At 36.1% G+C, this 21,928-nt stretch overlaps 1 protein-coding gene across 1 annotated transcript; it reads right to left on the bottom strand.

Annotated features, from left to right (window-relative positions):
• Positions 1 to 193: 193 nt before the first annotated feature.
• Positions 194 to 6,042, bottom strand: LOC124387885 (regulator of G-protein signaling 20). Its single transcript, XM_046852503.1, has 5 exons — positions 5,929 to 6,042; positions 4,679 to 4,866; positions 4,033 to 4,113; positions 2,697 to 2,931; positions 194 to 2,604 (listed from the first exon to the last, which is right to left on the bottom strand). The coding sequence occupies exons 2-5, from the start codon at positions 4,861 to 4,863 to the stop codon at positions 2,410 to 2,412; spliced, it is 696 nt and encodes a 231-aa protein (XP_046708459.1). The 5' UTR covers positions 4,864 to 4,866; positions 5,929 to 6,042; the 3' UTR covers positions 194 to 2,409.
• Between the last annotated feature and the right edge of the window lie 15,886 nt (positions 6,043 to 21,928).

Raw genomic sequence — 21,928 nt, 5'->3', positions numbered from 1 at the left:
TGAGCTCACATGGGACACATCACTTGTTCAATGTACATGTTTTTTCCAAATTGGCTATAGGACTTTTCTGATTTAATAGCTAATGAAATAAGACATGTGGCTGACAAAGGGTTAATAATGACAAAATGATACGCAATAAAAGACATAAATTTAAACATATCGATTTTGACTTTGTATGTGGAAGATGCATAAACACGTTGCATAACACTTTATTATTCACACCAGCCACTTTCATAGGAACACCTACAAACCTTATCATTCAATTATACAAAACCTCCAATCATTTAGCAGCATCACTATGCATTAAAACATAGCTTTGATTATGTTCATCAAACAAAATGAAGGAAACACGGTCTTAAATCCTGTGCCCATTGTAGCTAAGGATTCCTGTCCTTGTCTACTCTTGAGCTTCTGTTGCTCTAAACCATCTGAGGTTTGATATGTTGTGTGTTGCAATATGCTTTTCTGCTCATCACAGGTGATAATTTTTGCATTAGCCTCCCCACTGGCCTTTTTTCTAATCTAAAGAAATCTCATCTTTGAATAATGTTTATATATAAATACCTTTCTTTTATAATTCCACCACATAAAAGCTGTGCACTGCATGCAGGAATTAATCAAATATTTAGGAATATACCTTCATTTGGGCCAAGCCTGGTCTACTAATGTGCCCTTAGGCATGTTTTGAATACAGTCTTAAAATAAAGTTCAAAAAAAGTTTTGAGTTGATTTGTATTCCGTGGAAGATAAAAGAGAGACAAATTGACAAATAATTGTGCTTTACTACTGATTTATATCTCTTTATACAGTTTATCCCGGTATACACAAGTGAATATATCAAATGCATCCTCTGTACGTCAAAAACATGCATGTAGAAATTTGTAAGATCACAAATCCGAGCTTTGTTGGTCCAAGTACAATTTCAGATGTTCATAGGTGTGTGTATGTGTGTGTGAGAGAGAAATATAATATATATATTATATATACAATTTATATGTAGTCATTAATGTTGCTGTTCTACTATCATTGAAAGCACCTTGATTTGTAATTAACTTTATATTATGTAGTTATATATCCTCATATAGCTCTTCTGTATGTATAGCAAGGCACAAGTATTCATCTGCCGTTTCAGTGCCCTTTGCACAACTAAGGCGGAGAAATATTTCAATAAAATCTTTATGTCCTTTGTAAAACTCTAAGACCAAAGCAGGATAATAGCATTTTCCCTTATAACCACTAACTAATAAGTTGCGGTGTTATAAAATCCATACGAATGTAACAGTACATCAGGACACTGGAAAGTCAGGGTGGTCAGAGGGCAGTGTACAAGGTGTATGAATGTAACCTGACAGAGAGGTATGCAAAAATCCATTTAAGTCATTGGATAAGGTTGTGTGCTGCTGGATGATTTACAGTTCTCTCTGAAAGTATAGAAACAGCAAGGCCAGTTCTTTTATTTGCTCGATACTGAAGACATTTGGATTTTAAGATCAAAAGATGAATAAAACTAGACATGATACTTAGAACATGGATTTAGAAGATAGAAGACCACCCAGATTTGAAATATTTTAAATATTCAAACAGTTACACTTAAAGTAATACTGAATATTTGGTGGCATATCCTTTGCTTGCAATAGTTGTATAAAGCCACTGACCTACTGATTTAATTCAGCTGCTACCATCACAAAATGCATCATTAAGGATAAGTGAGCCTGTTTCAAATCAAGTAATTATACATCCATTGTACCTAAAAATTGAGCTTCCATGTTTTGGATCATGTTAAAATCCTTTTTTTCTCTACACTTTGAGCTTTTAGATCACCATTCTTGGTCATTCCGCTATTTCTTCAGCTTTAAAATGGCTTGCTCTTTCCCCCACTTTATTTAGATTTATTCTACAGGTTAATCCTAAACTGTTCATGCCCAAATCTCAAACAATCGGAAGACAGACATAGCTATTAATTGTTTAAACAATCAATCCAACAGGGCACATCAGGAAACAGCTGTCAGTCACTTGTTACAATAATTCAGATCACTAGAAGAAACGACAGATTTGAACAAATGGTACATTTGTTTACGCTTTTTAACACATCTAAAATAGATTTAAATATCAGGACGTTAAAGCTGATGTTTCTGTCTTATCATCTTATTCTTGTATCTTTTGGTCTCAAGCCCAAATGTCTTTAGTGTGAAGCAAAAACAAGAGAACAGGCCTTGTCATTCCAGTGCTTTCAGTAAGGACTGTACCTGTGTTTGAGAAAGTCATCTTACTGTACATTTCAGAAGTCCCTGAATTGTACAGTTTGTGATAGATAGATAGATAGATAGATAGATAGATAGATAGATAGATAGATAGATAGATAGATAGATAGATAGATCAATCGATCATGTATGTAAGTCTGTATGTGTGTTAGGACTCCTCCGCTGTTTTAGTTGATTCCAAACTTACAATAAGATCTGCATAAACGATGGAGTTCATGTAACGTGGGTATGAGTCTCGTTGCATGAGTGTATATATTTGCTGCTGTGCCTCATCAAAGGTTTGCGAAGACGGATCCATCATGTTCTTGCTAATCACCTCGCGTGCACGGGAATCCAAACTCACCTGGTTAAAAACACAACAGGATGCAAAACATAAAAGCCATTCATGCCATTCATAAAACTGTTTTGTGTGTGTATTATTGGGTGTAAACTTACCTCTCTAGGTGACAGCACAGAGACATAATCCTCATATATTTGCTTAACAGTCTGTTCCACCACAGTTCTGTTGGTCTCCTTCTTCAGCTCCTCACAGGCCAGCCAGAACAACAGGTTCTCCTCACTGAACTCACTCTTGAGGAATTGGCGGAAATTAGACCGGCCATTCGGGCTCTTAATCAAGTGCTCGAATGATTTTGCCCACGAAGTGGCCTCCTCTAGTGTCAGACCAGCTCTGTGCAGGCAAATATTCATCAATTATTACAGCTCTGTTCAGCCAAGGCATTAATCTTTTATTATTTTACATTCTATTAAGAATTTTGACAGTGGTATGTGTATACACTCACTAAATGTATAACGTTGATTTTCAACAATATCACTCTCTATTCATAATATTTATAGTATTTTTTTATGCTTGTAAGGGTCAAGAATTTCATCACCTATTTGTGTAGTACACAAAGCTAAATATACACTTAATCTTGTCTGAGATTAGACTACATTTGCTGAGGAATTAATGTATTCATACAGAAGTAAACAGAAATGTATCGGATTTCGTATGGAAACAACGCCATATAGATGTGATCTTTTATATCACATATTTTTTTCCCCGAAGTCATCGAGTATAACAAGTCTAGAGTAAATAGTATTTGGTTCTATTTTTGCACTAAACAGTAATTATTTGTCCCTGTAGGAAATTGCATACTTTTAAAATAAAATGTCTATAATATGTCTCCTGTTGAAATAGCACGTTTTTTTGTGATTTAAGAAAGCATGTCAAAACCCTTTATTTAAAGAGTACTGTATAAAAATGAATTAAACTCTGGACTAAAACAGAATAATCTCATGTCCATTAGTAATTATCATACAGCTTTCATTAATAAAATGATTTCCTGATGATCTGCTACACTGATTTCCATTAACTGATTAGCGAAGAAAAATAGAAAAATATTGTAAAGATGTGCCACACTGACTCTTATTCAAAAGGGCTGAACTGTATAATAAAATCAAAAGATCCAAAGTTAATTTTCTTTTATTTTCCTTTTCCCCCCTAAAACATTTCTGTCAATTTCACAGTTTTTTCCACTTAATATTTTTTAATATGTACTAATTTCACATCGAGGCCAAAAAAAAAATTCTGCCATGTTTTATATTGGCTTTAATTTCTCTCCATCACAAATCCGGTACACGCTGTAGGTTGAAAGTGTTGAACTTGTAAATAATGTATGCACAGTGTTTAAGCATTAGAGCTAAAATGTAGGTCAAAGGAAGCTATATTGCAATAATGCACATATATATATATTATACATTCATACATGTATAATGCAGTAGTACTTACGGTTCCTCAGCTGTAGCTTCGTTTTGCTTTTCTTGTATCGTCTCTTGAATCTTCTCTGCCTTCGAAGCTCTTACTGTAAGACTATGTACATGCATACGATGTAACAACTTGTTTTTTTCCTCTTTTTTCTACACTGTACAACACATTAGTATAAGCAGTATTCCGCTGTGTATACGGGTTTGTGCGTGCACGTGTCCACTGGGAATATCATGTAAACAAATACCCCTTCCAATAAGCGTAATAAAGGCTCCCAGCACACCTGGACCTAATTCTGACTCACTCCCTAGCACTCACACATACACACACACACACAAATAAAAACATTGTTCACAATAGGGTATACAGTAAATTGTGTAAACTGGTCTACATGAAATCCCCAAAAATCCCCAGAGACCAACAATTATTATGACTTCAAAACAAAAACAGTGGCAAAAGCTCACGCATTACAATATGCACAAATATTTAATCGGCTAGCTGCAATCTATGCAGGATTAAGCAAAAAAGATGATTGTCTGGATGCTTTGAAGTTTATAGAAGTGAACTGATTTGAGTGCAGGTTTAATGCACAACCACAACAGATTTTTACGTATGCATGCCCAGCATGTCTTGTTATGTAGAGTACATTTAGAATGATTAAGTTTCTTACCAGGAGCAGCTACAGCAACAGCACCAGCAGAAGCAGCAAGCATTTGGTGGAGCGTTCAGCCAGCCAAGAGTGTACCTGTTTACATTGTCCTGTAAATCTTTGCTGGAAGGAGTGATATGCGTCTGGACAGCATTTCCAGTGTCCTGTTCTGGACATTTCCCCATCTCCGCCCCCTCAGACCCCATTCGCTACAACATCATAACATCACACATGGTATAAAAAAAAAAAAAAAAGAAAGATACATTCAATCTTTTCAGCTGAATAAATCAGACATCACCTTACTGAATATAATCAGAACGTGTAATCAGACTTTGGTGGTAGGCTAGAGTCTGACTGTGCAGGCGAATGCACTGCAATGAAAACACAATAACGTGAGGCAGAATCTCTGCAAGCTGTAACACTCTTAATTCATTTAAGCAGCTGTCCACTGGGACTAGTCCGGAAAAAAAGCCTGCATGCCAGAATACACAGCAGGCATTTAGCAAATAATGAAAATCCACTGAGATCAATTACAGCACAACACCTGAGCACCACCACAACATACACATACATATGCATGGCTCTTACAGTGATTTTCATAAAATAATGGCATGTTATTATCCAAGATAAAAAAAAAAGCAAATTATACAATTATAGTTTTGTGACTGAATGAGCTGCATGTTATTATTACCATTATTGTTGCTGTTATTATTATTATTATTATTATTATTATAAGGACTTATAGTAGTAGTAGTATTTAAATTCCACATTATAAAGTATACAAGTATAAATTAAAGGCTTGAAGTAGAAATTGCATTGAGGATGTATAGGATGTAGGGCCTACGTTTTTAGAAGGACACCAGTATATATATATATATATATATATATATATATATATATATATATATATATATATATATACTAAATGGCCCTCTGTGTAAGCTTGTAAAGCTGTGTGTGAAACTATTCCAGCCGATTTTGCTTTTGTTTTCTAATGCAATTGAAATAAAATGCAATGCACAGTATTTGATAATTGTAAAGCGAACATTGCACATATACAGACACCGGAGAGCGTCGCGTCGCTTTTTCTCTCCTCCACCAGCGCATCCTCACATCCCCGCACAGCTGGAGCAATCTGTCCAAGCGCGAGCGTCATCGACACGCAAGTCTATTCACGCCAAACGTGTTACATCCCAGCACAATTCCGGCATACGCTCGAAATGAGCAAACGGTTTAAACGTGTGAATCGTGTCCATTCGAGCTCTGCTTACCGCATTACCGCTGGTCCCCCCTGGCGTGGATAAATAATCGCGGCGGCGCTGCTGCTCACACGCCCATCTTCGGCTCTCCGCGCTGCGCTGCGCTCCGGTCTGCGCGCTTCCGCCCCAGTGCGCATGCGCGCGCAGTTTGTCCTTCGTCCGCGCGTACGAGAGCGCGCGCTCTTCTGACGGGCGCGTGACGACGAGCAATATTCTCTAATGCTGGTTGAAATAAAGCTTTTAAAGTATCAGTAAAATTTTAATTTTTTTATTATATTAAATAAAAACGTATTTTATTACAATTGTATTGACTTTTACGGTCTGCAATAAAAAAAAATATATATATATAAAATAAAATAAAATAAAAAAATATAGAAAATAAAATAAAATATTTCCGCCCATGCAAATTCCGGGAACTTGTTGAATTGTTTTTTTATATGTATTAATAAATTAAGCTCCCAATGATTCTGCATTATGGTAAGTTACATTTTTATTATATAGGTAATTACATTTAAAATTAAATCATATAACGTAAATAATATGCCAAATTGTTTTTAAAAATTGTCGAGTAAAAAAAAAAACAACAACAACAAAAAAAAAAACAACCATTAAAGGTTTGGGGATCGCCGCCATAAACTGTCCCCGTGACTGTGAAAGAATGATACAGGTCCAGGGATCCGTGCAATGACAGGTCATTAACACAAGGGGGCACTAGCACTGTTTCTATAAAGATTAGGAAACACAATCAGAGAGAACATCTAAACTGAGAGGAAATGTGCCTGCCTCTCTCTCTCTCTCTCTCTCTCTCTCTCTCTCTCTCTCTCTCTCTTTCTCTCTCTCTCTGTCTGTCTCTTGAGCACTTCTTCTTTTTAAGCTTGAACCATTCTGGCCATGACTGTCTGATAAATGCGTAGATGTACAGACATGCTTAAATGGCCTTTGAGAGTGTACATACACTGAACGGAACATACATTTAGGAAACAAGCTACAAGAACCCTTTCAGGCAAACGTTTCTGTTTAAAAACATGTTAAAAAAATCCAAATAATATCTACTCTTCTAACTATGAGACAAAACTATCATTTTTAAACAGTCTGTGATCAATTATGGCTTCATTTAAGATCACAGTTATGGTGTATGAGTGTTTAGTGTTTACTCTCTGTAATAGGGTTGGTGAAAAAAATCTCCAAGTTTCAACCAACAAAACAGTCAGCTCATCCATACTAGTGCATCAACAATCTGCTCAGTTTTATCCACTGCACTTTAGGAGAGGGTGAGGGTGAATTGGGGTAATCTAAGTCTAAATTTCTTTTCGGCAAAGATGGGGCAGCTGGTATGCTTTGGATCATTATCCTGCTGAAGAAAACACGTCTGTTGCTCGCTTAATTTCTTCGCTGATTTCTGTGACTTCTGTGACTGCCTCCTTGCACTTCTGAGTTTATAATGCTATTAATGAACACAAGTTCACCAACACAAACTGCAGGAGATACAGCCCCAGGCTTTGACATATCCACCTGCTGTTTGATAGGAATTTCTCTCCTGGCGTTCACCATCACAAACACATACCTGGTGGTTACATTTGGATTCATCTGAAGATAAGGCAGTTTTCCGGATGCTGCTGTATTTCTCTGCATGTTATTTTGCAGTTTCCTTGCTCTTACAGTTGATAAATGGTTTTCACTGCTTTACTCTCTCTCTCTCTCTCTCTCTCTCTCTCTCTCTCTCTCTCTAACCATGTCTGATGATTATGTTTTGAACAGATTGTGCTTCTACTGATGTCTGAAGTAAACCTTGCTGCTGTTTCTCACTTGTTTTTTCTTCATTTTACTCTAAATTATACTGACTACTCAGTTGCTGGTGTTTCTTGGTTAGTGTTTGTTTTCATTTACAAGTCCTTCATATTTAAAATATTTAATCGTAAATGATTTTGCCAGAATAAATGATCTTTTTTTGAGCAAAAACATTATGCTAGACCTTTTTATCAAAATCTACCTCTCACCTTTTAGCCATCTTTCAATATTACATACAAATGTTTCAATATTTTAAACACTATTATTTGTTGACGCACTAAGTGTTAAAAAAAACCCTAATTCTTCATTTTTCTCAACCATTAAAGAATGACATATAAAACATCTTACTTAGTACATTCGATTAAATGTGCGGTAAGATGCAAACTGACCACATGAGCTGTTTTGGGACCGTTAGAGAACACCAGATGGTACACAACTTTAAAAATGTTGAAGTGCTAATGACGTGCAGCCAGATTACACAGAATTGCTATGTATCTCTATCCAAATCCTTCAGGAAGGAACAATAGACACTTTGCAGCTCTTACAGAGCCCATTTAGCATTTTCTCTTTTGTAAAGCAAAGCTAGATACTTCTCTAGAGTTGTCACGGTAGAGATTTAACAAAGACGTTGGAGTGGTGCAAGAAATGTAAAGTAGCCCTTCTAATGGTAGGCTTTTCTGGCTTGATATTTTTTTTCCCTCTTCATCGCCAATTTTAACAGCAATGTCAAGCCAGTGGAAGGGACTTTCATCACCTTTGCAATGTAGTTAAATAAGAAAATATTTTTATCCACCATTTGCTATGACCTAATATTAAATAAAGAATACATCAAAAGGGTTTTACCTAAAACATGAGCAATGCAGTTTGCTTTTTAGAGTAAAGATTTTCTCATGATGTACATTAGACTCAGCTTAGTGTTTAGGTTCCACTAAGCAGCCATTTATAAATTCCTGTTCTAATAGCATATAAATTCACAGAAGAAAAATTTATTTTCTCAGCATCAGATTAATATCAAAATCATACACATCTGTTTTGCTTTTCACGCAATGGCTATAAGACCTTTGGGCAAGAATTAAAATGTGTAAAACAACCAGAACATTAAGAAAGCTCTCTGAAACAAAATGCCTAAAGGCACATTTTTTTTGAAAATCCACAAACACAAGCACATATTTAATAAATGGTATCAAAGATTGAAAACAGGTTTTATGGTTTTATATATACAAAATATAGTATTTGTAGTGTGGGTCTGCTTTTGGAAACATGGCATTGCAGATTCCATGAAGTAACAGGAGACTTGAAATGAATCTTTCTGCCTCTAGCAATAGGCATAATATGGGCAATAACTCATAACATATAGTACAACCAATTAACACATTTCTAGTTGAAAGCCTGATCACATGGTCATTACTGTCTCCTGACCACACTGAAATCATGTGTCTTGAACAGAAGTCATAAGAACCTGGAGGGTTTGGCGAGATTGTGTTTTCAGAGAGTATCAGACTCTCTTCTCTGTATTCTTCACTCTTATTAAGCATTGTAAGACAACACTCAGTGCTGTTATACTGGAAGAGTGAGGTTGCACAACATATTAAACTGAGAGATGTTAATATTTCTAATATATGGTTTTGTTCAAATAAATACATATCTTTTATAATATCTTATTGAGGGATTAACGTAATTAACCACAAAAACATTATGGCATAATCCCATGTATATGCATCTTTACCAAGAGTGCCAAAAATGCTGCAGTGGAATGCAAGTACAGTGACTCTACAGTGTGCTCATTCCTTGGCTGTCGTTTTAATGGAAGATTTATTTTCCATGGGTCAGAGCCCTGAAGGGAGCAATCTCTGTCAGTGCATAGCTTCTATTGATGCCTTGAATGACCTGCTCATCTTATATACATCTTATGCTCTTTGGGGTGAACCCAGGTGTCATAAAATAAATACACTTTTAGTTTCAAAGGTTAGTGAGGCTTTTCATGTTTTTGTATCCCATTATAAGCAGAGAAACAAGAAAAAGTAGAGTCATTAGCATTTAGATAGACCTATGAACAGCAACACGGAAAGACTGAACAGATGTAATCTTCAGTATGAAATGTTTTTTATTGTAGGACTACACAAAGGCATCCTTGATGTTTAGTTGTGACACTCAATGTAGTAAACCACCTTAGCGTTATGAATGTGCACCTTTAATGGACCCTCAGTTGGTAAGTGTACTCTGGCAGTCTGCTGAAGCTTTCTGAAAGCTCATTAATAGCTACTTTACCTAATCAGCTCTGCAGCAGAGGAAGCATGACGAAGTCTCTGGGCTCTGCTGTGCTCTCCAGACAGGAACATGCACAGAGTGAGTGAGAACATGGGGAGAAACACTGAATCTGTACTAATGACCTGTCAGATCTCTTCTCTCTGTTTTCTCTCTCTGTCATGGTGCTCTTTTTGCCAGTGAAGGAGAGCAATCCAACACATTGTGATCATAACATCCAGGTTTCCTGGTTGTAGGCACCTACAAGGCTGCTCCCGAGGGTCAACTGCGATGACAGCCAAAGTTTTCCTGCAGTGATAAGAGTTTTAGGCAGTTCTGCCACTATTAGAGTAAGTTATTTATTCAGTCACATTTAATATTCATTTTATCGATAGGTTTTCCTTTATTTTTTGTTTTTATTTATTCTACCTGTACCTCATTGCACAATGCTCTAAATAGACAATCACCGCACCACCATTGTAGTGAACCTTGTTCAGTGATGATACCAGTTGTTAATGTAAAATGACAGTCATAACTTGCTGATTATGATTTTTTGTTTGCACATGTGAACTGTGTGGAAAACACAACATTTGTTTTATATGTAAATTAATTTTGTATATTCAAGGATGAACTCAGATATAAAGTGCAAATTAACCAATGTGAAACAAAAGGAAGACAATGTCATAATGCATTGTAACAAAACACCCCCCCAAAAAATCCCAACCACCTCGAAGCATGGAGAAAAGCAGGACATGTGGATGTCATTATGACATTAAATTTAAATCTATAATAGGTTGAAACTGCACAGTATCAGATTTATAAAAGAGATAATAACTTAAGATATAATAGAGCCTGATAGAATGAATGCACACAGTCTGACACTGAAGCCTCTCAAGGACATGCATTAAGATCAGTCTGAGTACGTTGCATTTAGTAAAAAAAAAAAAAATGCAATCATAAAAGAACTTGGGAAAAGATATACATCAGTCTCATATATAAACAGCTGTACAGATGTAAATTAAAAGTGATAAATATACACTGAAGGTTGTGTGTGTGAGTGTTTTTTGGGGTTGGGGCGGGGGAACATTTCAGTTTATTCATTTCCAAACTCTGTTCTCTGTCAATACAAGAAAGATCTTTGCCTTTGAAAGAATATATATATATAGTCTGGCGATCAAAATTAGAGAACAATTTATAAACAATTGAACAATTCTGAAATAATGTCATCTTTACTGCTCAATTGTTGAACGAGTTTTTGTCCTGTTTATACCATGCTACCAGAGCACCTTTTCCACAAATTAACTAAGGCATAAAAAAAAAAAAAACATTCTTTTGCAGAAAACACACTGATCAAAATTAGAGAACACTTTCAGTTACCTCCCAGTTATTGGTGTTAATCTGGCACCTGGTGCTAATTTCCTTGATTATCTGTCAACCCCTATTTAACTGGCAGCCTAACTTCCAGTTTCACTGACTCTGCAAGATGGTGGGCCGTTCTAAAGTGACTGAAAGCCTCCGGCAGCAGGTTGTCCAGATGAAGGCCAAAGGGATGACCCTATCAGCCATAGCAAGACAAGTTGGTCATTCCAAATCTGTGATTTCAAGGATATTGAATCTTTACAACATCACAAAGTCATTCAAGTCCGCCAAGAAGGCTGGTCGTCCACGGAAGACAGTTTTCAGTTGCTCCCTATCATATGGGACCAGATTTCAGAATTGGTAACAAGTTCAAGATAGTATCCTGCACAATAATGCTCAATTCGTATGCAAACCTCAAGGTTGGAAGTACACAACAAGGAACATTATTGTAAAATTAATGGCTTGGGTGTTATTATTCTTTAAATTGCTATCAACAACCATCTAAAACAATCAACACTACTATATATTTATAGTATATACACACTTTAGGTCAGGATGCTGAAAAAGAATGAGAAAAAATATATATCTTTCAGAAAAATACAGTTGCCAGACATATTGGCGATTTGTCTGCCCATATAGAGAGCACTGGATTAAAGGAAAATAAAAGCTAACAAAAAATATGCACTACAGCTAGGATGACTGGATTTCTACCCAGCAGCCCTACAGCTCTATAAATGTTTAAAACTGTTCTTTGTGTGCTGCTGTGTATCTGATCCCATGTACTATTCAATGAACTGTGCTAGAAGGTGTATTGTTCTCTTTCAAGAGGCCATGCCAAGGCATTTCCTCTTTCAGTCTAATTCATTAGTGACAATTTCACTGCCAGTAAATATAGCAGCCAGTTAAATAACTGAAAGGTCATTTGTAGACATTTGCATCACACATAATGTTTGTAGTAAATTAAAGCAGTCATAGATTAAAAACTAATTGAAAGCTGAAATAAACCAAGATGCAATTTAACTAGTGACCTTTAAACTTCTTACGAGTTGAAAATTGTCGTCATTGTGAGTCCCTTTTTTTGGGCAAATTGGAATGAATGCCACATTAACAGTGTCCCTAAAATACATGACTTGGCATTATATATACAATACATGATTTTCATTTGTGAGCCATGTTTTGGATGCGCAGTGTCATTGAAACACGTGAGAGAAAATGAAGTAGGCTATTTAATTTGACAGAATGAAGATTTAGCGTTATATTATCATGTCCACTTTACACCACAGATGTATGTCACAGTGCTGAGCAGCATAAATCAGCATCCCGCTCTTGTCTTACTCTTTCTGTTTGTAAGCACTGCTGAATTCCATTATCTGCTGATAGATAAAATCTGTTTACTCGTGCCATTTGGAACACTAAATCAGCTTTGCCACAACCTGTTGTTTTGCTCTTGCATGCATTAAATGCAGTTTAGTAACTATCAGTTTATGTTTATTGATACTTGGATTAAATCTATTAAATCTATATATGAATTCACATGTTGGTTTTTATCATATTTGTTTTTCAATTTGTATCAAATACTCTACATTAATCAACCATGATATTAAAACCATTTCTACTATATGACAATCTCATTGCAATGTCTTCTCTCAAAGGGTGGAATATATTAGCTAGCAAGTAAAAGCTAAATTCTTGAAGTTAAGTATTCAAAGGCAGGAAAATGGGCAAAAAGTAATGATATTTGTGACACTGAAAAGGGCCAAATAGTGATGGTTAGTTTATTTGGTTAGAACATTTCCAAAACAGCAGGTCTTGTGGGGCATCTTGTTAGGCAGCCAAAAGTTCTCCAAGGAAGGATAAGTGGTGAACCTGCAACAGTGGAGGTAGTGGGGCCCAAGGCTCATTGTTGTGTGTGGGGAAAGAAGGCTATTTGGTCCAATCCCATAGAAGAGCTATTGTAACACAAGTTGTTTTTTAGTTAATACTATGCAGTAATTACATAGAACATAACTTATGACTTAGATTGCAATCTAAAAAAACTCATCAAAGAGCTTCTATACATTTTTGTGTTTCCACCATATTCAAAATCACATACAAAGAACAGGAGAAGACAAAAGAGTTGGAGTGAGTTTGAATAATAAGAGTAAAACATCAGCCGTAAAACACTCAGTCAAACTTAATCAAGCACTCAGATATAACAATAACTCTGTTTTCATATTAAATTTTAATTACAAAATGTGATCTCTCTATTTGTTTAAACATCCAAAAAGATGGAAAGATTTTATTCACATTAAACTATGACCAGTGAACGCCACAAGAAACAGCAGTTTGGCACCTGACTGGTAGGTTAATTAAAACTCTCATTAAAAGAAAAACAGACACTATTGTATTTCAGAAACAAGACCACTGCCAGATGTGAGCCATAATGGTATAAGGTTTTATAAATGAGCACACAAGCCATCTAACTATACAACCTCAGGGGCATTAAGGCTATGACGATCTGACAGATGATTAGTTTCATTGTTGTTAAAATGAAACCTGAATCTCGCTTCAAATCCCCTCAATGCTCAGCATCAGCTCCCTGTCCCTGATTCTGTCACAGTGTTTATGTCAGGGCAATTCCCAAGAGTCTTTGGGTGTCACAGTGTAATTTGATTAGCTAGTGGTTTCATTACTAGAGAAGCTGCATTCACAAAAGCCTGTGTGTCTCTTTGGTGTTTTCTCTTTTTATTAAAGCCTTTTATACAAATACACCTTCCCTTGAAACAGCAAAAGCATTTTAATTACCGATGGTTAACAAAAGTCTGCCTTTAGATATTTGTCTATGGCATTTGACTATGCCATATCTCCAAATTCCTTACTGTGGATGAGTCCTTAAATAAGACATTATATAGCTATAATAATTAAATAGAATTTCTCATTTAGGTGTCAAAGTCATCTAGAAGTAGGGTGATAAAAAATACTTCAAGGGTGCCAAGGAATAGTTTGTGTTATGTTTGCTATTAGCTATAATCTTTCATAAAACCTATTTTTGATCAAGTGTTAAGATTAGTACAGCTATTAGTGCAGTTATACATGTTAAACGTCTTCCCAATCAGAACGGGTTCCAAGTAAAGCCATTTGCAGTAAGATAATAACCCTAAGAATCTCTTTTTACTTAGGAATGTTGAAGCTAAAAAAGAATCAAAATGGCTGAGCTATTTTGGCTGAGCCATATTGAAACATGACGAATGCTCATGAATAGGGCAATCAGATCACTGCTGTTCAAGAGCTGGATGGCAGAGCAGCTTTTTTTTTATCAATGCAGGACAGCCAGAAAGCAAATGAGTGATGTAGAGTTCTGGTCTAGATTTATCTGGCCAACATAATACAATAGAAGGGAGCATGCAAAAAATGCATATGTTTTCTTTGCTTTGATTTAAACAGCATTTTGTTTCATCTGTCAGTGAAGCCAGTGTAAATTAAATGGAAAGAACTGATAGGTTATAAACAAGCTACACAAAGATCTGTAATGAAGCTATTTTTCTACATTTTAAACTTTCATTTTGGGAAAATATAAATATAAATCATGTTGATGTTGGGGACGCTACTGTAGGTTAGTTGTCATACTTTTTTATGCTGGCTGTTATATGTTTTGAATATATAAAAACTAGGCTTTTATCTAATAAAAGTCAAGCAAAAACTTAATAGAATTTTATTTTATTTCAAATGTACACTGAATATGTATGAGGGAATATTAGGTTTTAGGTGTATGCTGTGCATTTGTCACCATCCTTTCAAGGCATACAAAACATTTGGAAGTCATTTTTCAAATCTACTTTTTTGCAAGAACAAAAACCTGAAACAAAAAAATAAACACAATTTATGACCTGCCCATCAAACCCGTATATGTTTTTTCTCCGATCAAGTTGGAAGCACATATTAAAATGTGTTTGTATGTAGTCTTTGTATGCCTTTGATTTTCCTTTACATAAGATCAAGGGCCGAAACCTAATCCAGGATGACCATTCCCTTAAACATAATGTAATGTCCATACAGACATTGTTATCAAAGGTTGGTGTGGATGAACCTCAGTGGACTAAGCTCTGACCCCAAACCCCACCCCTTTTTAAGAGGAACTAGCAGTTTGTCTTTGCTAAAGCTGTATTATCTTGTTTTTTTTTATTTGTTGACTCACAGCTTTAAGGTCCGTAAATCAATCTTGAGTTTACACCACTGTTTGTGTAGTTTTTTTGCATGTTCTATAAATGCCTATGTGGGTTTTGTGCTGGTGTCCAAAACATGCTAGTGGGTGGAATGGTTATGCATTATGCATGTGTATGTGTGTTGGCGTGCCATGCAATATGGATAGTGATCTCAATGAAAATATAACAACTATATAAATATAAGTTGATGAAAAATGCTGTAAAGTAAGAATGCTATAAAATACATGTGTTCATAATGAACTTTTTTCAATTAACAAATTCAAATGCAAATTAACAGAAGACCATCCTTTGTTTGCAAAGCAGCATCAGTTCTTCTAGGTACAGTTTTTTAAGGAACTTGATGTGTATATTGTTCTAAAAATCTTCAAGAACTAACCATAGATCTTCTAAGGATGTAGGCTGCTTCAAATCCTTCTGTTTCTTTATGTTATCCCAGAAAGACTCGATGGCATTAAGATCAGGGCTCTGTGGGGGCCAAACTTTCTTCTTTATGCTAAAGATAATGTTGACATTAGCTGTATGTTTGGGGTCATTGTCCTGCAGCAGACTCAATTTGGGGATAATCAGACATCTCCCTGGGTGGTATTGCATGATTGATTAGTATCTACCTGTATTTCTCAGCATCGAGCACACCAATAATCCTGACCAACTCCATTTACAGAAATGCATCCCCAAACTTGCATGAAACCTCATGCTTCACTCTTGCTTGCAGACTCTCTTTATGCTTTCTAGCCCTTCAGCAAACAACTTGTTTAATGCTTCAGCCTAATATTTAAAAAGTCATCATTCCACAGCACCTGCTGCATTTTTTTTGCACCCTAGTTCTTAAGTTTTCATGCATAGTTGAGTCATTTTAACCTTTTTTTATGTCAGAGGTATGGCTTTTTGGTCTCAATTCTTCCATGAAGACCACTTCTGGCCAGATTAATTCAGATAGTAGATGGGTGTACCTGTGTCCCACTGATTTCCTCAGATCCATTACTAATGGCACTACAGGGCATTTCCCAATGTCAAAGAGAATTAAGCATGATATCTATTCCATTTGTTGCCTTGGCTGACCACTTTCCTGTCGGTCTATGGTCCTCAACATTGTTTGTTTATTTCAGCTTTTAAAAAATAGCTTGAACAGCACATCCTGCTAACCCCAGTCTGCTTTCAAATCTTTGCCTGGGAAAGATCTTGCTGATGCAGTATTCCTACCTTGTATCATGTTGCTAAGTCTTGCCAAGGTGCATGGCTAGTAACATAAAACTGTATTCCACAGTCTCACCATAGTGAGGCTCACCATGAGTAGCAGAGTTTAGTTGATTATCAAACAGTTTTAAGCCTCCTTCAGTTAACAACTGAGTTTCAACCTTTATATGAAATTGAAGATCTTTAGCACCTGCTTGGTATAATTGGTTAATCATACACCTGACTCTGATCCTACAAAATCCCTGAACACATGTACACACACACATATATGTACATATATAACTGATGACAAATGTCATTGACTGAGATAATAATAAAAAATTACACTGAAAAATTTTATCTTTCTATTGGACCATAGGGAATATTAACAGCTGTGGTATTTTTATCACAAATATATTTCCATATTCTTTTCCAAAAGTATTAGAAATAAGCACACATACTGTACCTCAAGAAGGCTTACTGTTGTTGGCTCAGAGAGCTTCAATTGGCTATTTAGCTACTAAACATTATATGAATATGTACCATATATTGTATATAGCAGGGTATTTCACATCAGGACATATCTGCCAATTCATTTGTTCAGGCATAAAAACAGGTTATAAGAATATGTGCTATTGTGGTGTTCTTTTATTCTCCTTAATTCCAAGCCACAGTATTTAGTAAATTTTTTTTTTTTACCACAGTTTGCGGGTAGTCTGCAATTATTTCATTACTTTTCATTATTAATGGTCTCTAATTTCCCCTTCGGTAGCATGAGATCGAATAAAATCACATGCTGTGGGATAAAAGATGTCTAAGTAGGGGAATGAAAAGTCCAAATGATGTTGTTAGTAGATATTTTTCAAACATTTTGGGAGGGGAATTGGCCTAACTGCTTTATTTTTATTATGTTTTTTTCACTTTAGCATGCAGGGCTTGTAAAGCACTTACTGTTACAAACGTGTTTATACAAAATGTGCATGCCTTATTAAAAGTTAAATGTTGCATAATAGCAAAAATGTGGTCTTTGTCGAAATATGTATCAAATTTATATCTTAGTAAACACAAAAAATATGATGTCACATAAACATGGGCTACTTTCGCTAGTCCAGTGTAGCTTTCACAATGTTCCTGAATGCTGCTTATAATGGTGAATTAATTAAGTCTAGTTTTGGAGCTCAAACCAGACTCTGTACTTGTTCAGAGTGCATTTTACCCAGTCAAATTAACTACATGCTTTTGAGCTTTTAGCCACGCTGGCTCAGTGAGCACTTTTCACTTTCTTTGTTCATATCTGTTCGGGTTGTTCTGTAATGTTCACACTGTGAATAAAAATGATTAATATGATAAAATGATGTTAAAGTTAAAAACTAACACATCCATTTTCAGTTTTGGTAAAGTAGTCTTTATTTGTCAAAGTTGAGCAGAACTGAGTGCAGACATGAACTTCAATGATGAATGAGTGAATTAACGGAATGTGAATCCTGAATCAGAAATGTAGTACAACATTAAATCTGAAAGAGATTTGAGAGCAAATGATTAGCTTCAGTTGTGTGGGTGCAAGACACACATTTACATATACATGTACATTAAACAGACCAATGGATTCCGATTTTGCCGCAGTGAACCAATGAAATGAAAGAAGTCGTTAGAGTATAAAATCAATTTAAATTAAGTCAAGCTAATGGGTTGTTGTCTGAGGTTGATGCAAATAAATAAACAGAAACAACAGCAAGAGTGGATTGCTCATGTTTATCTTATCATGTAGATATAGGGAAAAATGTAAACTGTGCAATATAGCACCCCCTCAGGCTGTGTTGGACAGGTGTGTTCTGTTTAGGTGTGCTCTGTCTGTGTGCTCAATCAGAAACTTGTTTAGCACTGCAGAGTAAGAATGAGGGAAACCTGGTTAGTGGCAACCATTAAAAATGGTTATAGTGTTCTGTGGGAAATTTCAACAAGATTGTTAGGTTGTTCACCAAGATCTTGGAAGGTGAGAAGATGCCTGAGGAATGGAGGAGGAGTGTGTTGTTACCAATCCTTAAGAATCTGCAGTAACTACAGGGGAAAAAAGTTGATCAGTCACACCATGAAGTTATGGTAAAGAGTAGTGGAAGCCAGGCTGAGAGAAGAGGTGACCATCTGTGAGCAACAGTAGGGTTTCATGTCGAGGAAGAGCACCACAGACTAATTATTTGCTTTGAGAATGTTGATGAAGAAATATAGAGAAGGTCAGAAGGAGTTTCATTGTGGATTTAGACAAAGCATACGACAGGGTGCCGAGAGAGGAGTTGTGGTATTGTATGAGGAAGTCAGGTGTGTCAGAGAAGTATGTAAGGGTGGTGCAGGACATGTATGAGAACAGTGTGACAGCAATAGGAACGACAGACTGGATCAAGGTGAAGGTTGGACTGCATCAAGGATCGGCTCTGAGCCCTTTGTTGTTTGCAGTGGTGATGGACAGGTTGACGGACAAGGTTAGACAGAAGCATTTGTGGATTATGATGTTTGCGGATGATATTGTGATTTGTGATGAGAGTAGGGAGCAGGTTGAGAAGAGCCTGGAGAGGTGGAGGTATGTGCTGGAGAGAAGGGGAAGTCAGTAGGAGTGGAGTGGTGCGGTTGCAGGGAGAAGAAGTGGAGAAGGTGGAGGAGTTTAGGTACCTAAAGGTCAACAGTGCAAACTAATGGACAGTGTGTTAGATGAGTGAAGAAAAGAGTGCAGGCAGGGTGGAATGAGTGGAGAAGAGTGGCAGGAGTGACTTGTGATAGAAGAGTATCTGCAAGAGTGAAAGGGAAAGTTAATAGGACTGCGGTGAGACCTGCGATGTTGTATAGGTTAGAGACAGTGTCATTGTGTAAAAGACAAGAGGTGGAGCTGGAGGTAGCAGAGCTGAAGATGTTGAGATTTTCGTTGGGAGTGACGAGGATGGACAGATTCAGAAATCAGTTTATTAGAGGGGCAGTAAATGTGGAACGTTTTTGAGAAAATATGAGAGAGGTTTAATTTAGATGGTTTGGACATGTGCAGAGGAGAGACATGGGGTATATCGGTAGGAGAATGCTGAGGATGGAACCACTAGGAAGGAGGAAAAGAGGAAGGCCAAGGAGAAGGTTCATAGATGTGGTGAGGGAAGACATGCAGGTAGTTAGTTTGAAAGAGGCAGATGTAGAGGACAGGGGGGTATGGAAACAGATTATCCGCTGCCGTGACCCCTAATGGAAGCAGCTGAAAGAAGAAGAAGAAGAAGATAGTGTTCTCTGGGAGATGGAGTTGCTTGTTTGCTGAGACTTGACACCAAAACCTTATGTACTGTATAGCTCTGTTTTCATATAAATCTTTTACAAAAGCAAATAAAATTATTAGTAATAAAATACATCAGAGTAACTGCAATATACACTGATCAGGCATAATATTATGCCATTTTACCAATATGACTGGTGAGTATATAACACTGATTAACTCTTTATCATGGCACATGTTTGTGGATGGGATATATTTAGCAGCAATTAAACAATTTGTCTTCAAAGTTGATGTGTTAGAAACAGGAAAAATTGGCACACATAATGATTTGAGTGAGTTTGACAAGGGCTAGATTGTAGGACTGTATTGGCAGCAAAAGAGGGACCAACACAAAATTAGGTAGGTGGCCATAATGCTAATAAGAATGATAATGATCATATGCCTGATCGGTGGCCATAACGTTATGCCTGATCGGTGTAGTTGTGAACTTTTAACAAAAGCTTAAACATAATAAAGCTTAAGAGACCCAGGTTTGAATAATTACACATGCTTAAGAACCCTTATTTAATGTGACAGACCTGTCATTAAATGTGACAAAAATAAGCCAAAAGTTCTGTAGTATCTTTTGGCTTGGTAGTGTTGACAGAAAGAGAGAAAAATGTAGGTGCTTCCTTCCATCTGAAGGTAATAAGAGGATGGATTCCATCCAGACAGTCTATCAGTCATACCTTGCTGCTTCAGGAAGGTATTACTGATACACACTTACACCAAGTCAACCAGAGATATGCAGGTGTGTGTATGTGTTGATTACTGCCAGGACGTAAGTATGTGAGGTGAGGCATAGGGATTCGAGCTGCATGAAGCCAGCATGAAATATTTCTATTGGTCTTTTTCAAATCTATGTTTATTTAAGGTGAAAAAAAATCCCAGTAACATGAATATAACACCAATTTTAAAATATCTATAAAAATTGTAACCTTAAAGTCAAGTATTTGGATGTAAAATACACAGAAAGACTGAGACCATTTTTTTCTAATTCACACAGTAGATGTGTAAATGAGGGCTCACTGAAGCGATAAAATCATCTAGAGAGGAACTCGTATGTAATATGTATTAACTGATTATGTATTTGCATTAGAAATGGTACACAACACAGCAAAGAAATGCAGCATCCTGCAAAGCAATAATGAAATATCCTCATATGCTGGTTTAATAAATATTAATGATTTCTAGCAAAGATTTTTTTATTCAAAAATCAATCCTTATTATTCAACAATCAGCTGGTATATAGTATGTATAAATATATAAATATAAATCTATATGGACAAAAGTTTCTGGACACCCGACCATGGTTTTTGAATATCTCATTTCACCTTTAGTCCCCATTTGCTGTTATAATAACACCCACTCTTCTCTTGAAGATGTTCCTCAAGATTTTGAAGTGTGCTTGTGGAGATTTGTGCTTATTCAGCTCGAAGAATCTTAGTAAGGTCAACTACTGATGTTACGTGAGGAGGCCTGGGGTACAGTTAGCATTCCAATTCATCCCATAGATGTTCAGCAGGGTTGAGGTCAAATCTCTATAGCAGGTCACGATGTCAAGATCCTCCACTCCAAAATCATGTAAACCATATTTCTTTGGAGCTTACTGTGTGCACAGGGGCAATGTCATGCTCGAACAGGTTCAAGTCTACTAGTTAAAGTGAAGGGAAAATTTTATGCTACTGCATCCAGATACATCCTATACTGTACAATTATGCACCTTCAACTTTGTGGTAGCAGTTTATTATTATTATTATTATTATTATTATTATTATTATTATTATATACTGTATATGAAATAGGTATAATGATTATATAATATATAAATATATTATATAACATGTAAATATATATCATTTATAATGTATAATAATGCTTTAATGTTATATGAAATTTTAAAGTAGTTATTTTTCTTATGTTATGTAAGCATTTTGAAAAAAAAATAAATAAATAAAATAAT

The sequence above is a fragment of the Silurus meridionalis genome, chromosome 6 (assembly GCF_014805685.1).
Source record: "Silurus meridionalis isolate SWU-2019-XX chromosome 6, ASM1480568v1, whole genome shotgun sequence".
In the NCBI taxonomy this organism is placed as follows: Eukaryota; Metazoa; Chordata; class Actinopteri; order Siluriformes; family Siluridae; genus Silurus; species Silurus meridionalis.
The sequence above is the reverse complement of the archived record's forward strand: the minus strand, read 5'-3'. Positions and strand labels throughout refer to the sequence as shown.